The 25,806-nt window shown below is 47.4% G+C and overlaps 1 protein-coding gene and 1 non-coding gene across 5 annotated transcripts in view; one reads left to right on the forward strand and one right to left on the reverse strand.

Moving 5' to 3' along the window:
- POLE (DNA polymerase epsilon, catalytic subunit) overlaps positions 1-25,806 on the reverse strand; it is a 57,280-nt gene that overhangs the window by 16,102 nt on the left and 15,372 nt on the right. For 3 of the 4 annotated variants that reach the window (XM_024120598.3, XM_024120596.3, XM_007126814.4), the window contains exons 17-35: positions 21,890-22,018; positions 21,713-21,815; positions 21,480-21,626; positions 20,918-21,063; positions 16,861-17,009; positions 15,716-15,808; positions 15,327-15,471; positions 12,943-13,100; positions 12,366-12,561; positions 11,512-11,726; positions 9,897-9,999; positions 9,381-9,461; positions 9,145-9,267; positions 3,047-3,259; positions 2,603-2,812; positions 2,214-2,357; positions 680-820; positions 320-473; positions 137-243 (exon numbers count right to left, since the gene is read on the reverse strand). In XM_024120598.3, coding sequence (XP_023976366.1) covers positions 137-243; positions 320-473; positions 680-820; positions 2,214-2,357; positions 2,603-2,812; positions 3,047-3,259; positions 9,145-9,267; positions 9,381-9,461; positions 9,897-9,999; positions 11,512-11,726; positions 12,366-12,561; positions 12,943-13,100; positions 15,327-15,471; positions 15,716-15,808; positions 16,861-17,009; positions 20,918-21,063; positions 21,480-21,626; positions 21,713-21,815; positions 21,890-22,018 — 2,757 coding nt within the window. The remainder of the gene's footprint in view (positions 1-136; positions 244-319; positions 474-679; positions 821-2,213; positions 2,358-2,602; positions 2,813-3,046; positions 3,260-9,144; positions 9,268-9,380; positions 9,462-9,896; positions 10,000-11,511; positions 11,727-12,365; positions 12,562-12,942; positions 13,101-15,326; positions 15,472-15,715; positions 15,809-16,860; positions 17,010-20,917; positions 21,064-21,479; positions 21,627-21,712; positions 21,816-21,889; positions 22,019-25,806) is intronic. The other variant, XM_024120597.3, reaches the window with a different exon arrangement.
- On the forward strand, positions 23,770-23,841 carry TRNAR-UCU (transfer RNA arginine (anticodon UCU)). Its single transcript has one exon. It is a non-coding gene; the product is annotated as a tRNA-Arg (tRNA).

Here is a 25,806-nt window from a genome sequence, read left to right on the forward strand (position 1 = left end):
TCTGCAGATTCACTTCTAATTCCTGGGCGAAGGCTTTTGGAAACAAGGCAGCAGTGGGGGCAGGGGTGCGACTTTCGTGCCCAGGGATATGCTCCTCCCCCAGCGAGGCTCGCCCACAGCCTGGCCCGGAACTCACGGTATCCAACACAAACACAGACGCCTTGCGCTGTGCGGGCACGAAGATGCCGAAGAGAGCTTTGTGGCCCTGCGCGTGGTGATACAGGTAGATGTGGCGGATGCTCCCTGCAGGAGGACATGGCCCGTCACCCTGAGATGAGCGGGAGGCAGGCCAAGCAAGGGCGGCTGGCACATGCCATACCTGGTTCCAGGTAGCTGAACTGGGCCAGAGAGCGCATCTCCAGGTGCTCAAGAGCGAAGGTTTCTGCTTCCCAGCCTGAGTGATGCCTCACCAACTGTTTATTGACCACACACACACAGCCGAGCTGCACCAGGGCCCGAAACAATAACGGAACCTGGAAGGAGGGCAGACAGGGTGGTGTGAGGGCTGATGGGGGAGGGCACAGGCCCCCAGCCATCTTCGGCAGACACGCTGCTGAAATTCACTGTGTCCGTGGAGTCCACAGCCGATGCTGCTAGCCTGTCCATGCCTCTGTGGGGTTTGTTTCCCTCTATTCCATCCGGATAGATCCTTGCACAGTTCAGCTGGGAAAACAGGTACCTGAGTCTCATACACGCCCTCGATGTCCGGCGCCGCCAGCTCAGTGTTGATCTCGTTGATGTGCTCTTGGTACATGTCCTCTGGCACCGAGTACTCATAGAGATTGTAGACCACGTTGGAGCGAGGAAGGACCCGATTCACCTGGTGACACAATATGGTGATGACCTCACCGCACAACTGAGCTAAGTGGTAATGTGTGCTACAATGCACAGGCAAACACATGTGCGCACACTCTTACAGACATGCATCGTTTAAACAGGCCTAGAACCTCTGGTGCCCACAACCATGGAGTAAACCCCTACAGCCCATCTCTCCCAATGAGTAAAATGAAAAGGTCTGGGCATAACTTCAAGAAGCTGCCTGAGGCTTCTAAAAAGCAGACAAGCTCCCAGACTGTGAGGGGCAGGTGTTCCCACTTTATATTCCTCTTTTCTCTCCTGGGTTTAACCTTAAGGGTGCAGGAAGCAAAAACCACGAGAGAAGCCATGTTTTCCTGGACAGAAGACTAGGAAAGGAGCCGCAGCCAGAGAGTGTGGGAATCCTGGCAAGGAGGGAGCAGGAGAGGGGTGCCCAAAGGGAAAAATATCTTACAAGGAAGGACGTTCTCCTACAAACTTACATCGTATCACATCCAAGAAAGCTACAGAATTCCAGATCACCTGTTCTCTGCTGCCCAACACCCCCCCGTCCTCTTTCTAGATTCATATTCTCTGAATCTTCTGGTTGGAACCGAGTTTCACCTTCTCCAGAAGCCTCCTCTGTCTAGCTGCCAGTTACCAATACTCGAATCTCATCTCCTCAACTAGACATCAACCTGTTAATCGGTTCCTAGCACCCAACGAAGAAACGTGCTCATTTGCTCAGTGAATGAGCTCTGGGTGGAGCTAACTGGGAGCTCGGCCTCTGAAGACACCACAGCTGAGAGGAGCACCACCTGCTGTAGGATTCCATGTATGTGAAATGTCCACAAGAGGCTAATCTAGAGGTAGAATGTGGACCAGTGCTTACTGAGGGCTGGGAGAGGGGAGAGACTGCTAAGGGGCCCAGGGTTTCTTTGGGGGTGATGAAAACGTTCTAAGATTTACTGTGGAGATGGTTGCATAACTCTGTGAATACACTAAAAGCCAATGAATCGTACACTTTAGATGAGTGAACTGTATGGCATATGAATTAGACCCCAATAAAGCTGTTAACATCAGAAGAGCCTATGGAGACAGAGCCTACAGCCTCTGACTAATGTCCACCCAGTCCTTTCCCTACGACATGGATGTCAGATGCAAGAGGATGGCACAGCAAGGACAACGACGCCCACAGCTTCCATCACTGACCATTCACTTGGCGCTTCACAGCATCATTTCAATTAATTTTTACAGCATCCCAAGAAGGTTCTCAGGAGATGGAGGCTCCAGAACACCTCGCTCAAGGTCACAAAGCTCACTAGGTCTTTACGCGGCCTCCTCCATAGTGGAGACAACCTCAGAGGCTGAGCAGACAGCTGACCTCAGTGATCAGCAACACCAGCTGCCCCCCGTACCTTCCGATAGGAAGGGCCCTCTTCCGCTTTGGCCACCCGCTGGTTCACGTAGAATACCCGGGGAATGTTCAGCTTGATGCAATATAGGTCACTGCTGATGACAGCCCACAGCCTGAATAAGCCAGCCTGGCTGGTCTCGCTGATCTGAAAGGAAACACAGGTGTCTCACCGTGTCACAGAAGGCACTCAATACCTGTGGACAGGCCATCTCCCAGGTGGCCTCCAGCACCAGGCCCCATCACAGAGGCACAAAGGTAAAGCCCTGCCCTTCCTGCTCCATTCCAGACCAGGTCCCCAGGATCGTGAGCCATCCAGATATCCCTTCCTTCCCATAAGCCATGCTCCTGCCCTCAGGGGTGTCCCGCCCTCCCACTGATAGCTGTCCGCACTTGCACAATCTGCCACGGAAGGTCCAGAATGCTGCGAGCAGTTCTTCGAAAGAAGCCCCCCAGCCCTGTGGAGGGCCCCTCTCGGATGGTCCCAGGCCTTGGTGAACCTTCTGCCCCCTCCAGACGCCGCCTCTTCTTGTGAGCAAGGCGCTGTCGAGCTTGTAGCTGCCACTTCTTCTTGTGGAACTGGAGCCAGACCAGCCACTCTTCCTGGGATAGGTCAAGAAGAGGAGACGGGAAATACAGCTGAGCACGAGTGAAACAGAAATGCCCTTCCACAGCAACTAACTCTCGCAGCCCCCAAGCGCCCTGTAAGAACTGGGTACGTCTTGCCCATTCGCTCAGGGGTCAGGCCCCAGTTCAGGCCCAGACCCTGCAGGGAGACAGCTTGTCACAGGTCAGGCCCGACCAGCATCCCTGCTTCCTCCCCCTGAGGATTCTTGCCTGGGTGGTTCCAAGCCCCGGAGGCTGCCCCAAGATCTCCTGCCAGGGCACCGTCAGCTCCAGGTCCTGCGACTCCTCCTGGCTCTCCCAGCGGCTACGCCTCCTCTTGGTAGCAACGGGCACTGCCAAGCGGAGCGGCTTCACAAGGCCGAAGTCCTCCATGTCGGGGGTGCCAAGGCTCTGGGCACCTTCTGAAGCTTGTGCCACGCCCACCTGCAAAGATCCAAAGGAGCCTTAGAACAGCTCTCTCTAGAAATCTACCATAAGTGCACCTCTGAATAAGGTAAAATACTTGTATGCAAACATATTCATTTACAGACTAATCTATTTTTTAACTTTTAAGAGTGAAAAGGTCAGACAGAAAATGTCACTCAGGCACCACCACTATGAAGTGAATGTTTACATTTTTCTGTGCTTGCTTCAGAACTCTCTCCTCTTCATAAGAAATAAAATACTGCAAATAGGTAAAGACCCCGTTTCTCCCTCCCAGCCCCAAGCACAGTGCCTACCACTCCCCACACATTTTGAACTTTTACTCCGTACCTATAAACCCATATACCGTTACTTTAAGCTGCAGTTTTATATGAACAGAGACACATGGTACACATCCTACTGCAACTTGTTTTACTCAATAACATATTTTTGAAATTTATCCCTATTGATACATGTGGACATTGTCCATTCATTCTAACTGTAGGATATTCCATTATGCAAATAAATCAGCTTACCTATCCATGACATTCTAAAATGAAGAATGGTTAATTTCTACTCTTTCAGAACTAGAAACTGGGCTCGTCAACAACCATCCTTCCACATGCTGCCTGAAGACCTTGTGTTCACACTCCCACCAGAAATACAGATAAGCTCCTATTTCCCCATGTGTGCTAATAGTTGGTGTCACCATACTCATTTTTTGGTGTGACGTGGTATCTAAATATTTCGTTTTTCATTTACCTGACAGTGGGGTTGACCCTGGGGCAGTCAGTCTTCTAAAATGGCCCTGATGACCCCACCTCCAGCTGTTCATGCCCCTGTATGACTCCCTCCTGAGTGTGGGCTGGACCCAGTGACCTGCCTCTAATGAACAGATTACAACGAAAGTGACAGGATGTCATTGATATTAGATTATAAAATACAGTGACCTCTGAACTGCTGGCACTCTCCCTGGCTCTTATCCAGTGCTTGCTCTGAAGTCAGCTGCCAGGCTGTGAGCTGCCCTCTGGAGAGGTCCATGGAGCAAGGAAATGAGGACAGCTCCACTAGTGAATCCTGCCACCAGCTACCAGAGTGAAGCACCTCCTTCACCAGTTGCTGGGGAAGCCTTCAGATGAGACCACAGTCCCGATGACACCTGACTGTAGTCTGTGGGAGACCCTGAGACAGGGGACCTTGATAAGCTGTCCCCAGATTCCAGAACCACAGGCCACAGAAAGTGCAAGATAATAACATACCTGTGGGACTTCCCTGGTGGCGCAGTGGTTAAGAATCCACCTGCCAATGCAGAGGACACAGGTTCGATTCCTGGTCCAGGAAGATCACACATGCTGCAGGGCAACTAAGCCCATGCGCCACAACTACTGAGCCTGAGCTCTAGAGCCCGCGAGCCGCAGCTACTGAGCCCGCGCGCTGCAACCACTACTAAGACCCACGTACTCTGGGGCCTGCGTGCCGCAACAAGAGAAGCCACTGCAATGAGAAGCCTGCACACTGCAACGAAGAGTAGCCCTCGCTCGACGCAACTAGAAAAAGCCTGTACGCAAAAATGAAGACCCAGCGCAGCCAAAAAAAAAACCCAGAAAACAAAAACACCTGTGTTATTTAAGCTGTTAGCTTCTGGGATTACTTGCTACATAGCAACAGAAAAATATACACATGCTTATGGACCATTCCTAACTTTCGTACATTCCAAATATCTTCTTCGAATTATGACTTGTCTCTTTATGGTGACTTCTGTGCTATAAAAGTGTGTGTGTTTTTATGTTTTATTATAAAAATTACAAAAGTAATGAACACCCATGCTCTTATAACCCAGATTCAATAAATACCAACGTTCTGCCATTCTTGTTTCAGACTACAGAAAATTTACATTTTAATTAATTGAATTTATCTGTCTTTCCCTTTGTGATCTGTTTTTTATGCATGCCTTAAGAAGCTCTTTCTACCTCAGCATCATAAAGATAGCCTCCTGTGTTTTTTTCTAAACAATTGTTTCCTTTTTCAATTTAGATCTGTATTTGGAATTTGTTTTCATACTCAGTGTGAGATAGCTACTTACTTCTTGAAATATGAAAAAACATTTCCCTCAGCATCATTTACTGAATAAGCACTCCGTTCTCCTTAATAATGTATAACGCTACCTCTGTGATAGACCAAGTTCCCATACGTATTTGGATCTGTTTCTAGGGTCCCTATTAGTGCTACTGCTGTATGGTCTTGCCTTAATAAGACTTTCTGTGTGTCCTGTTACATACTAAGACAAGCTTCCTCTTGTTAATCTTCAAAATTGTTTTTGTTTTTCTTATACTTGTTCTTCATATGAATTTTAGGATTAGACTTTCAAGTTACATCAAAAAACTTTTTGCAGGACTTCCCTGGTGGTCCAGTGGTTAAGAATCCGTCTTCCACTGCAGGGGGCGCAGGTTCAATACCTAGTTGGGGAATTAAGATCCTGCATGCCGGCCTTCCCTGGTGGCACAGTGGTTAAGGATCCTCCTGCAAATGCAGGGGACACGGGTTTGAGCCCTGGTCTGGGAAGATCCCACATGCCACGGAGCAACTAAGCTCGTGTGCCACAACTACTGAGCCTGCGCTCTAGAGTCTGAGAGCCACAACTACTGAGCCCACACGCCACAACTACTGAAGACCGCATGCCTAGAGCCCATGTTCTGCAACGAGAAGCCACTGCAATGAGAAGTCTACACACCGCAATGAAGAGTAGCCCCCGCTCACTGCAACTAAAGAAAGCCTGCGCACAGCAACAAAGACCCAATGCAGCCAAAAATAAAAAACAACAAAATCCTAATTGCTTCTAGTATAAGATAAAGCTACAGATTTTTATATATCAGCTTTGTATCTAATGATCTTGCTGAGATGTCTTTTATTAGTTAAAACAATTCCTGGGTCTCCTTACATTTTCTATGTTAACATTTATATCACCTGCAAATGATGAGTTTTATGCCTTTCTATCCTTAAAATTTATTAACTTCTCTTCCTTGTTGAATTATGCTGGCCAGGACTTCCAAACAATTTTGAATAGAAGTGATGGTAACAGGCATCCATTTCCTGTTCCTCAACTCATTTCCTGTTCCTCAACTTTAATGATTCTAACGTGCCATTAAATATGATGTGTGCTATTGAGTTTCGACAGAGACTTTATCAAAGAAACTTCTCATCTTTTATGATTTTGCCTGCTCCAAGTTTTATCATGAACAGATATTAAAGTTTACCAAATGTTCTTTCTTGCCTCTATTGGAAATGATCCCGTAAGTCTTCTCTTTTGATGATGATGATGAACAGATTTTTCCTAAAATTAACTGAATTAGCAGATTTCTAAAGTTAACACCTGCCATTCCTTGCGTAAGTCCTACTTGTACACAATGTTACTGTTTTTATACAGTGCAAAATTTAGTTTGTTACTATTTTTGTACCTGTTGTTTGTAACTGCCAATGGCCTATAACACTCCTTCCTTTTCCTGGCCTGTCAGTTTGTTACCAAGGTAACAAGTGTTATCAAGATTACCAAATGAGCTAAGGACCCTCTTTTTTAATTCTCTGGAATACTTTGTTTAAAGAGTTCGGTAAAATCCCTCCGAGAAACCATTTGGGTCCAGTGTTTGTTTCTTTCTGATTCTTTTTTTTTTTTTTTTTTTTCGTGGTACGCGGGCCTCTCATTGTGGCCTCTCCCATTCCGGAGCACACGCTTGGGATGCGCAGGCTCGGGACGCGCAGGCTCAGCGGCCATGGCTGATGGGCCTAGCCGCTCCGCGGCATGTGGGATCTTCCCGGACCGGGGCACGAACCCATGTCCCCTGCATCGGCAGGCGGACTCTCAACCACTGCGCCACCAGGGAAGCCCTATGATTCATTTTTTAATGGTTAAAGTTCTATTCAGTTTTTCTATTTTTTTCTTAGGTTAATTTGAATAATTCTTCTAGGATACTATCCATTCCATCTAAGTTTTCCAATTGTTTAGGAAAGGTAACTACTTATTTATTTATTTTCAGGCTTTATTATATTTGCAATGATAATCTGTTTTCATTAAAACAAAACCTGAAATACCTTGCCAAGAGGACCTTTTTTTTTTTTTTTTTGCGGTACGCGGGCCTCTCACTGTTGTGGCCTCTCCCATTGCGGAGCACAGGCTCTGGACGCACAGGCTCAGTGGCCATGGCTCATGGGCCTAGCCGCGCCGCGGCATGTGGGATCTTCCCGGACCGGGGCACGAACCCATGTCCCCTGCATCGGCAGGCGGACTCTCAACCACTGCGCCACCAGGGAAGCCCTATGATTCATTTTTTAATGGTTAAAGTTCTATTCAGTTTTTCTATTTTTTTCTTAGGTTAATTTGAATAATTCTTCTAGGATACTATCCATTCCATCTAAGTTTTCCAATTGTTTAGGAAAGGTAACTACTTATTTATTTATTTTCAGGCTTTATTATATTTGCAATGATAATCTGTTTTCATTAAAACAAAACCTGAAATACCTTTCTTGACAAAGATTTGTCTATTTCATAAGTCTTTTCAAAGATCAAGGTTTTGGTTTTACTGTTTGTTCATTCATTGCTGCTCTTAGCTTTATAACTTCTTTCTTTCTACTTTCTTGGTTTACTGTTTTCGAATTTTTCACCTACAAGCTTACTTAATTTTCTACTTGTTTTTCTTTTCTATTATATGCATTTAAATAGATTATGTGTTATTTGTAGTCCTCTTTAGCTGCATACTACAAATTTTGATAGTATTTTCATTCAGTAAGTATTTCTAATTTCCACTGTGACTTCTTTGATCCATGAGTTACTTATAAATGTATTTCTTTTTAGTTTCCAAACAATATGGTCTGTATATAAATTATTTGGAATCTATTGCAATGCACTTTGCAGCATACAGTCTTATTTCAGGTGTTCTTGAAAAGAATGTGTATTCTTTAATTACTGGGTGCAAGGTTCTATTTGTTAACTAAATCTAGTTAGCTTCTAAATCTAGTTAGCAATTGTGTCATTCCAACCGTACACATTATTACTAGTTTTTGGTCTGCTCGATCTATCAATTGAGAGAGATGTGTCAAAATCCCAAACTGGTTAGATGTCAATTTCTTCTACTTAGGTAACTTCTACATTATTTAATTTGAAACTAAACTATTAGAATTGTTATATATTTCTAGTGAATTGTGACTTTCAGTATTATTTAATACCATCCTTATCCCCACTAATACTTTTTGGCCTAAATATTTTTTTTGTCTGGCATTAATATAGCTACATCAGCTTGGTTTTGGTTAATATTTACCTGATATATATGTTTTTTCATCCTTTTAATCATTTTGAGCCCTTTTAAGTATAGCTCTTATAAATAAGATATAAAGTTAGACTGTAAAAATTCAATCTGAGAATGTGCTTTTTAGCAGGTGAGTTTGTATACTGCTCTGGTTTAAAGCTCACTTTTCATTTTCAGCCCCTCAGAATTTTCTTCTTGCTCTTCTGATCTTAGCTATGCTTTTCATTACACTGTCTTCAGTATTTTTTGGAGTTTCTAACAGATTTTTTTTTTTTACAGTTTAGACAACTGAGGTCTCAAGGTATAGTGATGCATTTCAAGTTATTGAGTCTAATTAGTACACCCTCCATTTACACATAGTTCTTCACCCTAAACTGATGATTCACAACGTTTCTTATCGCAAAAGAAGAACACTGGAAGGAATTAAAGGATAAAGTATCAATGTGTACATTTTTAGAAAGAAAAAAAAAACATTGTAAATGCTTGAATGGAAGGAAGCATCCAAAATTATGGAGAGCAGTGTGGAGACTTTGGTGCCCTGTGTGCCCATGGGACACTGCCCAGCACCAACTGTCACAGCCTCTGTTGCCCTGGGCCAGGCCCCATTACCTGTCTCTTGCCCTCAAGGACAAAGAGCTCACTGATCTTCTTCTGCTTGTAGACATCATTCTTCTCCAGCAGTTTTTTGTGCAGCCAGTCAGGGTGCTTGACACGTGGTACTGGGTTCTTCACCTACATAAAGGTGATATCGATCATCTGTCTGATGCTGTTGGTCTGGGTCAGGTCCAGGTTTCTGTGGCTTTTAGGTCACACTGTGCCCTGTTCCCACCAGGTCTCAACCTCACCTGCTGCAGGGCCGCAGGGATTGTGATGATCTTCTGTATGGCACTTCCCAGTCGCTCGATGTAGTAGTCCCAGTCCAGAATCTGAGCATGCAGGAAGCCAGCAACAACCGGGGTGTATAAGAGAAAAGCAGCAGCAGCAGCATGCTTCGCGTGTCTTATTTTAACCCTCTTAGAAATTCTAAGATTAAAGGTCCCATTTCGCAGAGGAGGAAACTGAAGTGGAGAGTGTAAACGACTCTCTCAGGATCAGAGCTAGTAGGGGACCGAGCCAGCACTAGAGCCCTGTGCCAGACCCCAAGCCTTAGTCCATCCAAGAGAACAGTTAAAAGGGCCTCCCCAACGTTTAGCTTCTCCAGTTTTGCCCTAAAATGTAACTATTTCCTCATTCATTACATAACAGAAAGGAGGAAATCAAGAGTGAACTCTCCAGACGAAAAGGAGATCTGAGTCAGGGATACTCTGCCCTGTCTAGTTTTCCTCCTAAACGTCTGAGAGTAGGAAAAAACCAGCACTCACTGTCCGAATATCAAAGTCTTGAAGGGAAGAACTCTTAAGCCATTTCCGGAGAAAGTGCTTCCTCACCGTGGGCTCTGCCTGGAAAATGGCGAGTGGAATGGCCCTGGGCGAGAAGAGACACAAAACTCACCAATGTGAAAATCTCCCTAAACCCGGTCATAGCACTTATCAAGTACACACATATTCTACATGGAAATAAGTTATTATGACCTACTTTGTAACCTATGCTTTTATTTATTGTAGTTATTTGTATAAACTATACCTATATCTGATGTTTATCATATTTAATAACTAAACAATACTTCATCATATTAAAATACCATGGTTTAATGGACAATCCCCTACCACTGGCCATCTGGTCTGTGTTTGGCCACTGTTAACAGAGCTATTTACAAGTGTCCTTACATAAATTATATATTCATGTGCATGTATGTAATTAAACACTTAAAAAATTGTTATTCATTGGGTAAAATATTAGACAGCCCACCTGCTCACTTGAAAATGAAGCCAGTTTTCACATCATTAGCAAAGCAATAGGGCAACTGTCACTACCCCTCTTTCTTTCATTGGAGGAAGTATTTGTTACGGTGAAATATCATGAAGAAACTTAGAAAGAACACAACAGACACCTGTGCACCCACCACCTAGTCCTATCAAACTGGCCCTGCCATTTTTATTTCATGGATGAAAAAATAAAGATGACGATGAAGTCCCCACTGTAGCTCTCCTGACCCTCCTCATACAGAAGTAAACACAATATTTTTCTTGGTGTGTATCAATCCCATGCATGCTTTATAGAACTATTTTGTGTACCCATAAAAAAATAAGAGTACTTTCTATGTGTGTAAACTTAAACAGGTGGAAGCACACTGTACATGTCAGCCTGCAGCCTGCTTTTCTGGCTCTATCACTGATGTAACATGTAGCTGTGATTCAATCATCCCAACTCGAAAAGTGCCGCATCAGTCTCCTCGGGGCTGTGAGTGATCTGGAGTTCTGTCCTAAACCTGAAATGGACCTTGTGATGGGGCCCATCGTAGCAGACCCTCCAGAACATCCCCACTCCCCTATGCCTGACTGAGAGGGTGCTCTCAGTCTGGTCTCCCAAGAACCCAGATTCTCCGGGCTCCAGGTGGACGGGCTCACCACGCCCTCTCAGGGGTCCCACCAGGGCCCCAGAAAGCCTTCCTGTCATCTGATCTGCAGGGGGTCCGAGGCCCAGTTCCTCCCTCTTCTAAATCCTGACTATCCCTGCACTGTTTTTTGTTTTAAACATTTATTTATTTTTGGCTGCATCAGGTCTTAGTTGCAGCACAGGGGATCTTTTCTTGCGGCGTGCAGGCTCTACGGTGCACAGGCTCAGTAGCTGTGGCGCACGGGCTTAGTTGCCCCACGGCACGTGGGATCTTAGTTCCTCGACCAGGGATCGAACCCGCGTCCCCTGCACTGGAAGGCAGATTCTTAACCACTGTACCACCAGGGAAATCCCTCCCTGTACTGGTTAAGGAAGCTCATCTCTCTATGGAAGGACAGAGGTTCCACAACAGATGCAGGTTTTCAATGTGAGCATATGAGACCCTTAAGGAATTCCTTCCTGAATACTGGAAACCCTTACCTCTCTGTGACCGGAGACCCCTCAGGCTTCCGGGAGATGATGTAGCGGCAGCTCAGCCCTGCATCCCTCACCATCTGGTCTCCCAGGAACTCAGCCAGGCGCTTGGCCGTGCTGATGGACGTAGACTTTTGCTCCCCATAATCTTCCAGCTTCCGAGACATGGAACGGTTCTCAGAGATCAGCTCGAACAGCTCAGAATCAGGCATGTTAGCTGCCTGGAGAAAGAGGCAATGGGCAAAATGTCATGCAGAAGGAAGGGAGCACCACCGTAAGGCTACCCGAGACTTTCCTCCAGGTGAAAGTCTGCGTTTCTCTAGCCTGATGAGCTGAAGGCAGCAGTGTAACAGGGCTGTCTCATGCCAGCATACAGCAACACTTACACCACACACAAAACCGTACCTTCTGTTTTATTAAACTGTGCAGAAAAATATCAAGAAACGTTTACTGAGCTATTAGCACGAAGACTGCAGAAAAAGAGAAAAGACAGAGAATTGATTTTTCTCCTAAAAGGAAAAGATGGGGAAAGGAGGAACCAGGAGGGAGAAGAGGCACAGGCCAGCTGGACAGCAGCTGGACCAACTGAGGAGCCAGCAGCTTTCTTCAGCGATGAGGAGTCCAAGGGGCCTATCTGAGGACAAACAGCTTACAATTCGTTCATTATCATGCTATTTGTTTCCTTCACAGAATTCTGTCACTGGATATAGAAGTTAAGGGGGGATTCTGAGAGGCCCTGGAACTAAGGAAGTCGTGGGATTCCATCAGAATTATTAGCCTTGAGTTCACCTGTCACCTTGCTCACCAGGACCCTCTCTGACTGCGGGACCCTCAGAGCCAGGTGAGAAGGGTGGCCTTACCTTGCTATACAGCACGTCCAGCCAGTAATCAGCCACCTTGGCAACAGAGCCATACACCTCCTCTAGGGTGCTGCCCTTAAGGAAGGCCTCGAATACCGAGGACTGGAAGATTTTAATCAGCTGCAGCTCCCCACGGCGCTTGACCTCGAAACCCTTGAGCTCAGCCAGGGAACCATCCTCGTTGAATACGGCATACCTAGAAACACAGGCAAGCATAGCAGAGAAGGAGAGCCTGGGATGCTGGGTGCTTCTCCTCGCCCTCTGCCTTCCTCCTTCTCTTTCTTACCCTCCCTTCTAGCATCCATCAAGCAGCAAACATCTCTCCATCCTGAGGTTTATGCTTCTCCAAACTAAAAATGACTTAAGGGCCTGCCATCTGTAGAACCAGAATATAACAGGTGGAGAACAGAGTTGGTAGCATCAGTGTCGATAACAGCTTTCCAAATTGAATCAAAAAGGCCAAAACACCAGAACTGAGGTCTGTTCCCATCTTGGCTCCTGGTCCATCTCCTAGAGGAGTTGTTAAACCTAATCTATCCATTTCCTTTCCTAAGCATAAAGTCTGTGGGATTCCTACCTCTTCTTCAGTTTCTTGCCTTCTTCCTTGGAGGCTGGAAGGATCATGGCAAGGTAGGGTCCGTCAACCTCAAAAAAGATGCTGTTCTCCGAGCGGGCGACATAGGTGAGTGAGGAGGGCTCGGCCAGCTCCTGGTACTGGTCATTGGTGAAGCCTTCCTGCACAGCAAGAGTGAAGAGGGGGTCAGCCTCACTTGTGATCGTCCAAACCTGGAGACCACCAGCTGCCCTCCAAGGGGTGGACGGATCAGCCAAGCTGGGACTCTTCCATACAATGGACACCACTCGGCAAGAGAAAGGGATCAAGTTCTGACACACGTCCAACGTGGATAAAATGAAGTGCATCCTGCTTGGTCCAGAAAGTTACACGCATGTTTCCGTTCATAGGACATGCTGGAAAAGGCAAAACTATCACACAAAGCACATGCTGGGGAGCCAGGTTTGGGTGTAAGGAGAAGGGCTGACAACAAAGGGGCAGCACCTAGGAACCTCTGGGGTAGTGGACTATTCTGTGTTGCTCTGTGGTGGTGGAAACACACCTCTATGTGTGAATCAAAACCCACAGAACCGCACCCTGTAAAAAGTGAATTTTACTGTAAGCAAATTTAAAAACATTCAACCAGGGTCTAGGATGACCCCACGAGAGCCTGCAGACTGGGACAAACGAGCTTAACTTCATTATCGCTGCATGACAGAACCCTGCCAGAGGGCGGGCTTAAGAAACTTTGGCAAACCTTGTGTTGCCTGGGTGGTGTAAGACTAAAGACAAAACACTGGACTGCAGCTGGTGAGCTTACTGCTCACAGACACATGGCTCTGAACCTACTTTACACAAATACTAGGGTTCAACAAATAAATACGTTAGGAAAACTAGAAACAGGAGAAAGAAGTTACTAATAAGGAAAAGAGAAGAGATTGAAGCCGGATATATCAATAGACTCGTGTTATATATTTTTAAATATATACGCAGATAGAGAAATAAACGTACGTTCACGTGTGCAGGGTTATCACACTCACACGTTCCCTAGCCAATCGGCTGAGAGCAGCAGTGACACCTCAGCGCCCATCTTGGTCTCTAACACCACTCTCTCTCGCCAATAAAAGGAAGCCAGGCTCCTTGGGGAAATGGCTGACTCCAGGGTGGGACAGCAGAAATACAAGATGAGGCTGGAGTGTCTTGTAGTCCCAGGAAGTAAGAAAGTACTCCAAAAACACCCAAACCCCAGAACAGGGCATGTCTCAAGGACACGGGGGTGAATATGGAGGAGCCCCCAGCGGCCAAAGGGGAACAAGCCGAGTAACAAAACATGCCAGGACAGAACTGGATTGTGGCCCAACAGAACAAACATGCACAAACCCACACTGACCTAACAAATGACTCAATAAAGAGACAAGCAAGGGAATAAGTGGGAGAGAAGGGTGACAGCTCTTCCTTACAGAAGGTTCCGATGAATAATTTTCAAGGAATGAGGGAACTAGAGTCGCCTTGGGCAGAGTGATGCCTGCTGTAACGAGACCACTGCCAGCGCTAAAAGCAGGGGGAGAAGGTTCCAAGCGAAACGGCACATCTGCAGAATCTCAAAAGTATCTCCTCCACTGTCTTTACTAATTACAGCGGTGGCTTTGCTATGTGGCCAGACTCTGCCACTCCTCCTGGGAGCGTGGACTCACTGACTCACTCCAATAATGCGACATTGGGAAGGCAACAGGCAGCAGGAGTACAGGTCCCGACACCATGCCCTGACAGAATGCCAACACGGGGCATGCACCTCTGGGGTGTTCCTCCAAAAACCCCAAATAACCTCAGTCTAATAACAAACAACAACAGACAAATTCAAATTAAGGGTCAGTTAGCAAAGCACCTGACCAGTATCGAAGTGTCCTGGTCATAACAGACCGGAGAGACCAAGGGGCTGCCAGGCTGGAGGGGACTAAGGAGACAGGACGCCCAAACGCAGTGCACAGTCCTGCAAAAAGTGGGGAATCCAAATACAGCTGTAGTTGAGTTACGGTGTGGTGCCAAGGTGACTTCTTAATTCTGACAATTACACTGCGGTTTATAAAAGGTCTTACTTAACATTAAGGGAAGCAGGCTAAAGGATATACAGGAATTCTCTGTTCTATTTTTGCAATTTTTCTGTAAGTCTGGGTATTACGCTGAAGGCGAATGTAGACTCAAGTAACTTTTGAGCATAGCATTTTCTGGACAGATGCTCAGGATAGAGAAAAACAATCTGAAGGTTGGAGACGGGGTGGCCTGAAGTCAGGAAGGGGAGCATGTCAGTGTGACAGCCAGCCCAGCCCCCTTTCCCACATCCCCGTCAGAGCGGTGGCACGAGGAAGCCAAGCCCAGGCGGTAGCCCCTCACTGGAGACGCAGGCTCACCTTGACCATGATGTTTAACATAGCCCCAGGGTAGGAGATGGTCACCTTGGGCTTTTTCACACTGGTCGTCTTGATGACAAAGTTTTCCGGGAAGCTGTTGGGCAGGACACACCATATTCCATCTGTGTCCAGCTCTAAGGGCCTCCTTCAGGGAAACAGAGAAATTAGACCACATGGACGGTGGACATCGATGCCTACAGAGCAAGAACCCCATGTCAAGTCCTGACGGTGGACAAGGCTCCTCCTGGTCGTGAACCCACAGAACGAAACACCTGCCCATCTCCAGCTCTATCTTCACCAACTTGTCCCTTCTCTCCCCCAGCCATCCGGCCTCCCCTACCAGGCCATGCCCCACCCAGCCTCAGCAGCTGACCAAGTGCAGCACTCACCCGATCTGCTCAATCAGCTCCCGTGCCTGGGTGATAATGTTGGCCCCCGTGAAGCAGACGATGCCAGCCATCTCCATGGAGTACCAGCGGGCCCTGGGAGGGACAGTCACAGCGGGGGGGTGGGAGGGGCTCCCTCTAGAGGGTCGTTAGAGTTGGGGCTGGAGGAGGGGACATCTGAAGCAGGGAAGAACTAAGGTGGAATTTAGCTCTGTGCTGAGGACACTCCTCTGTTCCTACTTCAAGGTGCAGGGCTCCGCTCAGGAAAGTTCTGGAAGGATGCAGCATGCTGCCACTGCAACAACTCACAACCTCAGCTCAGCAGGACTCTCAATACCAGCCAGATGGCCGTGTGTCCGAGTCCCCTCCCACTCTCCCCAGCACCGTCTCATGCCTTCTCCGTTCTCCCAAAGCCCACTCTCATCCCCTGACTTCTCAGGGAAAACACCAGCCCACCTGGCTCAGTGTTCACACCAGGTCTCAGAGGTGTCAAGCAACCTGAGGCCAGGCCCTCCTGCCCCAAGGAACTCTGCTCCGGTTCTAGCCCTGCTCTCAGCCCCTCCCTCTCTGCCATTAAAAAGCAGCCACAGATAATCAAGGCCTCTCCCCCTCAGAGCAGTCCTTGGCGCCATCACCACCTCTCCCCTTCTCCAGGCCTCCACGCCGACCCTCCCAGTCTCCAACCACAGGGGCTACTAGGCCTCACCTTCGATCACCTGCTCTCCCGAGGCTCCCACCCACCTGGTTGTTGGTGCAACGGACACAGGCCCCACCTTGCCTCATCTCCCTTTGGCCCGCGACCCCGGGGCACAGTCTCCATGGGGCTTTAGGACACCCGCTCCAGGCTTTCTCAACTTCTCAGATGGCTTTATTTACACCCCTCGCTAGTCGTATGCCAGAAACTACCACACCGCTGTCTGCAGCCCAGGATGCTCAGAAGAACATGTCCAGCAGTACTGACCCCCCTGACGCCCAGGACCCTCTGAGTCAGCGTGACCTCCACCCCTACACAACCTGCTCTCCCACATTCCTTGAACTGGGGCCCTGCCTCTCCCCTCTCACTCGTGCCCATGGGCCCCACGCATCTCAGCTCCTCCCTTCGTCCGCTAGCCCCACCGGTCCCACCAGGCACCCGGGCGGGAGCCTACCCTTTGCGCATGACGTAGCCATAGAAGGAGTTGAGGATGCACTTGTGAGCCAGCTGCAGGGAGTCGTACAGGACCTCCATGTTCCTGCAGCGCTTTGCTTCCGCTGCCTCTCCCACCTCCACTGCCGCAGAGAGCTTCTTTCTCCACACCTGAGGACCCGCACAGAGAGCTTCTTTCTCCACACCTGAGACCCGCACAGGCTGATCACCCCCCACTCTACCAGCTCACATTCTCTATGGCCAGTGGCCTAAGGTTTACTATGTTGCAAATTTCGTCTATAGGAAACTTGAAAAAAAGTAGAGTGAAGACCATATATGCAAGAGGGGCCACTGTTGATATTTTTTGCCATATTTCCTTTATTCCATTCTCTCTCGGCACAAACAATGGAAAGATGTAGCTCTCATGACCGGAGCCCCCTAAATACTTAAGCATACAATTTCCAGGAACAAGAACATTCTCCTACGTAACCTCAATGCTATTATTACACCCGAGAAACTTAACATAGAAACAACACCAACTTGTTCCTCATAGAGTCGGCACGCTTGGTTCTCACCAACCTGGAATCACCTTCAATCTAGAACTGACCCATGTAAGACAGATACCCTGAAAGGAGTTCTGAACACAAAGGAATATATCGATATTACATTTTTATTTTTTGTGAGACTAAGGACTAGGAGAAAATACTCTATGACAGCAACAACTCACTTGGACACCTCAGACTTGGGGCAACTTCAGCCTCCTGGGACAGAACCCAGAACCTGGCAGCTAACTGGAGAAGGGGGTGAAATCCACATCTGAAGACCAGTGACAGAGGCAGGGGTTTCGTTCCACTAGAGGCCCAGGGGCTCCCAGTCCAAGTCCTGTTATTCCATTTACTCTCTTATTAACAGACTGGACAAGCTGAGTGACAGGGTCTCTCAAGTTACATAACTCACAAACCACTGACTGAGAGCAAAGTGCACGTCATTAGAGGCAACATCTTAGAGTAACAATTTACCCCTTAGCCAACACTTATGAACAAACAACTGTTTACCAGACACTAGACCACGCGGTGGAAGATGGACACCGCAATGCTAACCAGGACTGTGTGCTACTGTAATTGGTTGCAAAGGAAATGTTCTCGTCACTGTGGTGGTGGTTACACAGCTGTATGCGTTTGTCAAAATCCATAGAACTGCCCACCTGAAAGGGTCAGATTTATCCCACGTCAATGTTACCTCAATAAAGTAGACACAGCCACTAGGGAGGGTGACAGACACGGACGCTCGGGGGTGTATGAACTCACTTCCTGCCTGGGCAGCATTTCTTTCCATTTGCTAGGCTACATGCTGTCACAGTGGTCAAACACCGGACATTCTCCTTCCATCTCAGAACATTTCACCTTTACTCCCCCAGCTGATACCTTTTCAGTACCTAGAAGAGTGTCGGGCACATAACAGGCACTCAGTAAACGTGCTGAGTGAATGAAAGGCTTTCCAGGATTTGTATCACACGGGAAGCGGTCAGGTTGTTAGTGCTGAGGGGGTGGGGAGGGGGCACGCAGGACCCCAGGAATGCCCGGTGCTAGCCGGGGTCAGGGTGGGAGGCTCAACACGGTGACACCTGGCCCTTGTGTCCACAACAGGCTGTACCTCCCGGGAGGCTGAGCCTCAAAGAGGCCGACGGACAGCTCAGCTCCCCCAGCTCAGCCCCCAGCAGCTGTGAGGCTGGCGTTTGGCAGCTTAGCTCCCCCCGCTCCATCGAAATGAAGTGAATCGCAGCTACCAGGAACTGTGGGGGGCTGGTGACACCGCAGTGCCAGCTTCCGTGATGCACATCTGTGTCTTATTAACTAGGGAAACAAGAGCTACTCAGGAGGTCCCTAGTAAAAGCACCTGATAAAGAAATGCAAAGAAGGCCATAAATATTTCAGCAAATTCCCCGTCCAATGTGAGAAATCTTTTTAAAGGTTTGGTATTTAAAGAACAAAAAAAATTAAGACATTTATTGAGTGCCTACTATGTGCCAGGTAATATGTTAGACTCTAAAGAACAAGACAGACAGTCACTACACTTTCAGCACTCTGATGAGGCAGATGAACAAGTAACTCAATAGTTTAATTAAAATAAAGTGAGAAGGTATGGTGGTTCCTCAAAAGATTAAAAATACAATTACCGGGACTTCCCTGGTGGTCCAGTGGTTAAGACTCCGCACTCCCAACGCAGGGGGCCCAGGTTCGATCCCTGGTCAGGTAACTAGATCCCACACACATGCCGCAACTAAGGAGCCAGCGAGCCTCAACTAAGACCCAGCACAACCAAGTAAATTAATTAAAAATTTAAAAGTAGGGCTTCCCTGGTGGCGCAGTGGTTGAGAATCTGCCTGCCAATGCAGGGGACACGGGTTCGAGCCCTGGTCTGGGAAGATCCCACATGCTGCGGAGCAACTGGGCCCGTGAGCTACAACTACTGAGCCTGTGCGTCTGGAGCCTGTGCTCCCTCCACAACAAGAGAGGCCGCGATAGTGAGAGGCCCGCACACCACGATGAAGAGTGGCCCCCGCTTGCCACAACTAGAAAAACCCCTTGCACAGAAATGAAGACCCAACACAGCAAAAATAATAAATTAATTTAAAAAAAGAGTTCTGAAACTCTTATTAAATATTTTTTAAAAAATTTTAAAGTAAAATAAAATTTTTCTCCTTTAAGAAAAAAAATACAATTACCATATGATTCAGCAATTCCACTTCCGGGTATATACCCAAAAGAACTGCAGGCAGGATCTCAAAGAGATGCCTGTACACCATGGGTGAATAATTCACAGCAGAAATATTCATAATACCCAAAACATGGAAGCAACCCAACTGTCCACCGATGGATGACTGGATAAATAAAATGTGTTATGTCCATACAATGGAATATTATTCAGCCTTAAGAAGGAAATTCTGACATAAGCTACAACATGAATGAACCTTGACGACATTAGGCTAAGAGAAATAACCTAGTCACAGAAGGACAAATCCTGTGGGACTCCACTTATATGAGGTCCCTAGAGTGACCAAAGTCCACAGAAAGTACAGAATGGATGGTTATTGTTAAGGTAGAACAGAGTTTCATTTTTGCAAGATGAAGAGTTCTGGAGAGGGATGGTGGTGATACCTGCACAACAATGTGAATTTGCTTAATGCCGCCAAACTGTACACTTAAAAATGTTAGATTTCATGTTGTGTATATTTTACCATAATAAAAAACCAAAAAAGTTAAAAATGATAATAATAAAGCACACTGATGACAGTCTATCAAGGCAGGGTGGGATGTGAAGACTCACTGAGTCTAGCAGTGAAGGAAGGTCTCTCAGAAAAAAATGATTTGCTTCAATAGAACACAATTACTTGTTGATATTACAACTGAGGTATTGCTATGTATTTCTGTGTATTTCCCTTAATCCTACTAGAGCAAACATGTCAGTAAAAACACCCCCCTCACTCCTCCTGGTCAGAGGTTGGCAAAGTAAAGGGCCACATGGTGTGTACTGTACACATGCAGGCCTCAGTTTCTGGGCTCCCTCCCTGCTGCGGGCAAATGCAGCTCAGTTCCAATAAAACTTTATTTATAAAAATGGCTGGCCCAGCCATAGTTTGCTGACCCCCTGCTCTAGATAATTACTTTAAAAGCAATCATTCAGGGCTTCCCTGGTGGCGCAGTGGTTGAGAATCCGCCTGCCGATGCAGGGGACACGGGTTCGTGCCCCGGTCCGGGAAGATCCCACGTGCCGCGGAGCGGCTGGGCCCGTGAGCCGTGGCCGCTGAGCCTGCGCGTCCGGAGCCTGTGCTCCGCAAAGGGAGAGGCCTCAACAGTGAGAGGCCCGCGTACAGAGCAAAAAAAAAAAAAAAGCAATCATTCAGAATAGTTGCGAGGCCCCAGGCCCTTAATTCTTCAAAGTTAAAAACAACTGCACATTTATTGTCTGAATGCAGGTACCAGCCCAGAGGTGGGGAGTAATACATCCAGACAGCGCCAAGCAAGGATTTTCACCTCAGAAACTAGACTCTGTTCCGACCTCACAAAGGTCAGGCTCACCTTGTGGAGACCTTTGAACTCGTAGCGCCTGTCCCGAAAGGCACGCACCGTGTCCACGTAGAAGGAGTTCTCCCGCTGGCAGATGGTGGTGAGACGTTCTTCCACCTTGGTCACGTGGATTTTCTTGTATGCCTTCCGGCAGTAATCTGAGGCACAATTGAGAGCCGGGGGCATGTGAGACTCCACACAGCAGACAGGCCTCCTGGACACAGCCAAGAAAGCTAGGCAATGGATGCCAACAAACGTGGCTTTTTAGGTTAATGCAAAGGAGCAGAAAACTCAGAAAGACATGTGCTAGTGAAGCATATCAAAGAAACGGCAGCCCCGTATGAACGGACCAAACACATGAAGACCACAGGAAGGAGGGTTTGGTAGCTGAACATGCACTGAAGGATAAATGACAAAAAGAAGCCTATAGGAAGAACTAGTTCACAGTGGTCTCATCTAGTTCAACAACTGGTTCGACTGACCTCAAGGTGTGACACACCAACACAGCCCAACGAAGACTCAAAAGTCAGAGAAAACGCAGTCTGTGGAGATGTGCGCTGTCCCAACTGCTCACCTGCCAGCCTCCGCTTCTCGTATTTAGCCTGCTCCTCGCGGGACAGCTCGTGAAAGGCCCGGGCTGGGCCCTCTGGGGTCAAGGGAGGAAACTTCTCTGACTCCAGCTGGTGCTGGATCCGATGATACTCGCTGCGGCTGGCTGGCACTAGGAGGGGTGATGGGAAGAGAGTCTGTGATAGAGAGCCAGCCACCGCTTCCTGCCGAGCAGCACCACCCAGGGCAGACACTCACTGAACTCGCCCCTCCACTGCCAGGCCATCTTCCTCTGGCAGTTTGCTCCAGGCTTGTTGAAGTCACAGGCAGCACAGGTGGCCTCATCCACCATAGCGGAGGGCTGTGAGGGGATAGGAAGGGAGCAATTAGGGTTTGGGCAAAAGAGCTTGATTCTGACGTGAGAATCTCTCTCACCTGCAGGCGGTTCGTCAAGATGATGTTGGGGTACATGGCCCCCACGTCCAGGTGGTAGATAAGGGGACACTCAATTCGGTTAGGAACATCTTTCAGGGAGGTGAGCTTGGTCTTAATCTGATCACACACCTACAGAGAAAGGGGAAAGAAGTGGAGGCTGGCGACCAAGACGAAAACTGGAGACTGTACAGAGTGACAGAGAAAGCACCATGGGTTGCAGACGGACGACAGATGACAGGCACCAACACCAAGCCCTGGAGGTGCAGGGGACTTGCAAGAAAAGACAGGGCAGCATCACGGGAAGCAGCAGCCTCCACCCCAAAGAGCTTTGTGGGTCGGGAGAAAAGTGCAGAGTCTGTGGCCTCACATGGCATGGCCCGTCTGCTAGCAAGTAGGGGACCCAGCTAGATTATCAAGAGCCACACTTCCTGGGTGCCCCGAGTGCCCCCATGGTGCAGGTGTGTGACACATCAACATCCCAGCAATCCCTCATCTGATGGATGAGAAGTTTCAAGAGGTTAGTATGGGCTCAAGAATGGGCCCTCTTAGACCAAACACCTGCTCTGAACTGTGATGCTAGACTGTTTCCAGCATTACTTTATAAACCAATGAATCAGATTCTGTTTCCAGCCAAGGCTATTAGCTTAAAAACCCTCCTAATGCCAAACACCTAGAAATCCTAAATGAAATGTGAAAACTATCCCCGTAAATGCAGTTCTGAGCTTCTAAGTCATCCCCAGAGAACAAAAGTGATGAGCAGACTCAAAACCAGAGCAGTGAGTTGACTCAATAGGTGCCTGGCAGGGCCGGGCCCTGTGTTGGGGTCCCCAAGACCATCCCCAGGTTTGGTGACTCACAGGGAAAAGACACAGAGCTCAATCAGCAAAGGAAAAAGGCACTTGGGGAGGAGCCCAGGCTCAAGCTTGGATGAGCTGAATTCTTCCAGCATCAAGGCGTGACAACACCTGAGAAGCGCTGACTCCCAGGGAAGCTCGTGGAGACCCAGTGCCCAGGGTTCTTACTGGGGGCCATTCACGTAGGCAGCTCTGCCTGCATGGACCAAAACCCAGACTCCCAGAAGGAAAGCAGGTGCTCAGCACAGACCACCTTGTTTGCACAAGCAACCTGAGCGTCCGTGAGGCCTTCCTATCAGAGGGAGGCAAACCTGCTGGAACCCGAGTTCCCAGACGCCGAGGGCAGCCGTGCAGCAGGCCTTTCTGAGGTCAGCGGCCTCGGGCCTGTGCTGTGAGCTCTTTCCTTCACACTTCTCATGCCTCCTCAGGGAGGGGCAAGCTACACACAACAGGGAGACAAAACACAGAGCCCCAAATAAAGGCAGGACTCTCAAAGGCCACCACCATAAAAGAATAAACTAGAACAAGTCTGCTCACCAAAACCATGTGCATTCTGGGCTCTGGGCAAAGAAAGCATCTTCCGTGAACATCTGTCATCACGGGTGCTAAGAGGTCTGTGATTTGCATTAAACTCTCCACTAAGACTCAGACCCTCCAGCCAAGGAACCAGATAAAAGGGACATCAGGCCTGTGTCACTTTTGTGGAAACAGGAAGAAACTGTAAAATTATCTGACAGTCCTCCTACTGAAGAGGAATTCACATTCCAAAACTGCAGAGCATGGGGAAAAAACACCCACCATGACTGAGAGCAGACACAGCGGGAGGAGACCCCTGAGAACATCAGAGAAGTAACCTCCTGGAGTAGACATGCTAAAATGAGGCTAATTAAAGACAATAAAGACCAAAAATCTAAAACACAGGAAGAGAAACAACAAAGACCTACTGTATAGCACAGGGAATTATATTCAATATCCTGTAATTACCTATAATTGAAAAGAATATGAAAAAATATATATATAGGCAATTCCCTGGTGGTCCAGTGGTTAGGACTCTGCACCTCTACTGCAGGGGCACGGGTTCAATCCCTGGTTGGGGAACTAAGATCCTGCAAGCCATGCGGCACAGGCAAAAAAAAAAAAAAAAAAAAAAAAAAAAAGACTATATACATATGTATGTACATATGTATGCGTGTATATATATGTATATATATATATAACTAAATCACTTACTGTACACCTGAAACATTATAAATCACTATACTTCAATAAAAAATTAAAATTAGAAAATAAATAAAACACAGGAAGACAAAAAGTCCACTTTAAAGAAATTAAGCACATTTGAAAAAGAACCAATAGAGCTTCTAGAAATAAAAATATTGTCCTAAAAAACAAAAACAGTCACTGAAACTATAAAAGGCTAAACAGGCTTTTGACAGCCATGCATTTTTGTTTCAGTTTTATTTTTATTCACTCCCCAAATGTAACACCTAGTTAAACCAGAACATTAGGTATATACTTATTTGATAAGTTCATTTCATCCAAAATGTACGCAACACTAAAATTTGAGAACTACTGTATTCAGGAGTTATTCTAATATTCATTAGATAATTTAATTTACTACACTGGCATTCTCAGACAAGCTGGCTAAAAAAAATCCTTTAGATCTGGGGTCGGCAAACCTCTGTGAAGGACCAGATAATAAATACTTCAGGTTTTGTGGCCACAGTCTATCACATATTTTTTTTACAACATTTAAAAAATATGAAAACCATTCTTAGCTTGCTGACTGTACAAAAACAGGCCTTATGGGCTATAGTTTGCCAATCTCTAGACATTCAAGTATAAACTGGAAAACATCTAAATTATGCAAAAATTAACCAGAAGAAAAACATCAATCAGAAGGGGAGCCATCTTTTATGAAATACATTAACTTTGGTAAAGTCACATTAGAAAATCATTTGAATGCAAAATTGCCCTTTAGTATTAAAAAATTCCTTAAAACCCTCCAAAGGAGTCAATCTCAAACTAGTAAGGAAAAAATGACTAAAAGGAATATCTATTAAGTAGAACAGGAAATACCAGAAACGTAATACTTATTGTTTCTAACTGAATCTCAGGCAAATGAGCCATTCGGAGAACAATCCCCCATCCACCTCTGTACTAAGGCAAGCTCTGAAACGCTGCTCTGGAGGGAAAAGGAGACGACCAAGTAAGGGGAGAAGGCGGGGATGACGGGGTGGCACTGGGCAGGCCAGACGTCGCTGTGAAGAGCCCCCAGCTGACACCTTCCACCAGCTGTCATTGCACCGCTGCCCGGAGGATCACTCAGGAGCAAAAAGGTAAACCTGCTGCCCTTCCCCTGAGGACCCTGGGCCACCCCATAGAGAAGTTTCAGGGACTCTGGAGACAGCTACTAAGACGTACTACCTGTCACCTAGAAAGAATTCACATCCAGATTCACTAAGGTGTCTGGAGTCCCTCCAGTTAGCATACCTTAAGCCTCACTCCTCACTCATTTCATTGGTTCTTGGACGTGAAAGTAGTATCTTTTGGGAACTCCCTGGCAGTCCAGTGGTTAGGACCAAGTGCTCTCACTGCCAGGGGCTTGGGTTTGACCCCTGGTCGTCTAGGAACTAAGATCCCACCTGCTGCGCCCACCCCCACACCAGCCCCGCCAAAAAGAAAGTAGTAACTTTGTTCCTTTCAAGTTGTTTTTTTTTTTTTTTTTTGCAGTACACAGGGCCTCTCACTGCTGTGGCCTCTCCTGCTGCGGAGCACAGGCTCCAGACGCGCAGTCTCAGCAGCCTGGCTCACGGGCCCAGCCGCTCCGCGGCATGTGGGAACCTCCCGGTCCGGGGCACGAACCCGCGTCCCCTGCATCGGCAGGCGGACTCTCAACCACTGCACCACCAGGGAAGCCCTCAAGTTGTTCTTTAACTCCTATTTGTTATTCAGCCTAGACTCTCTTCTTCTCAAGTTGGTTCATGGAGAGTTCCCAAAGTACATGGTAGCTGCAGCTGACAAGAGCTGCACAGTACTTCATAGTTTGCAGGGCATGTGCAC

Source organism: Physeter macrocephalus, chromosome 19, assembly GCF_002837175.3.
Source record: "Physeter macrocephalus isolate SW-GA chromosome 19, ASM283717v5, whole genome shotgun sequence".
Classification (NCBI taxonomy): domain Eukaryota; kingdom Metazoa; phylum Chordata; class Mammalia; order Artiodactyla; family Physeteridae; genus Physeter; species Physeter macrocephalus.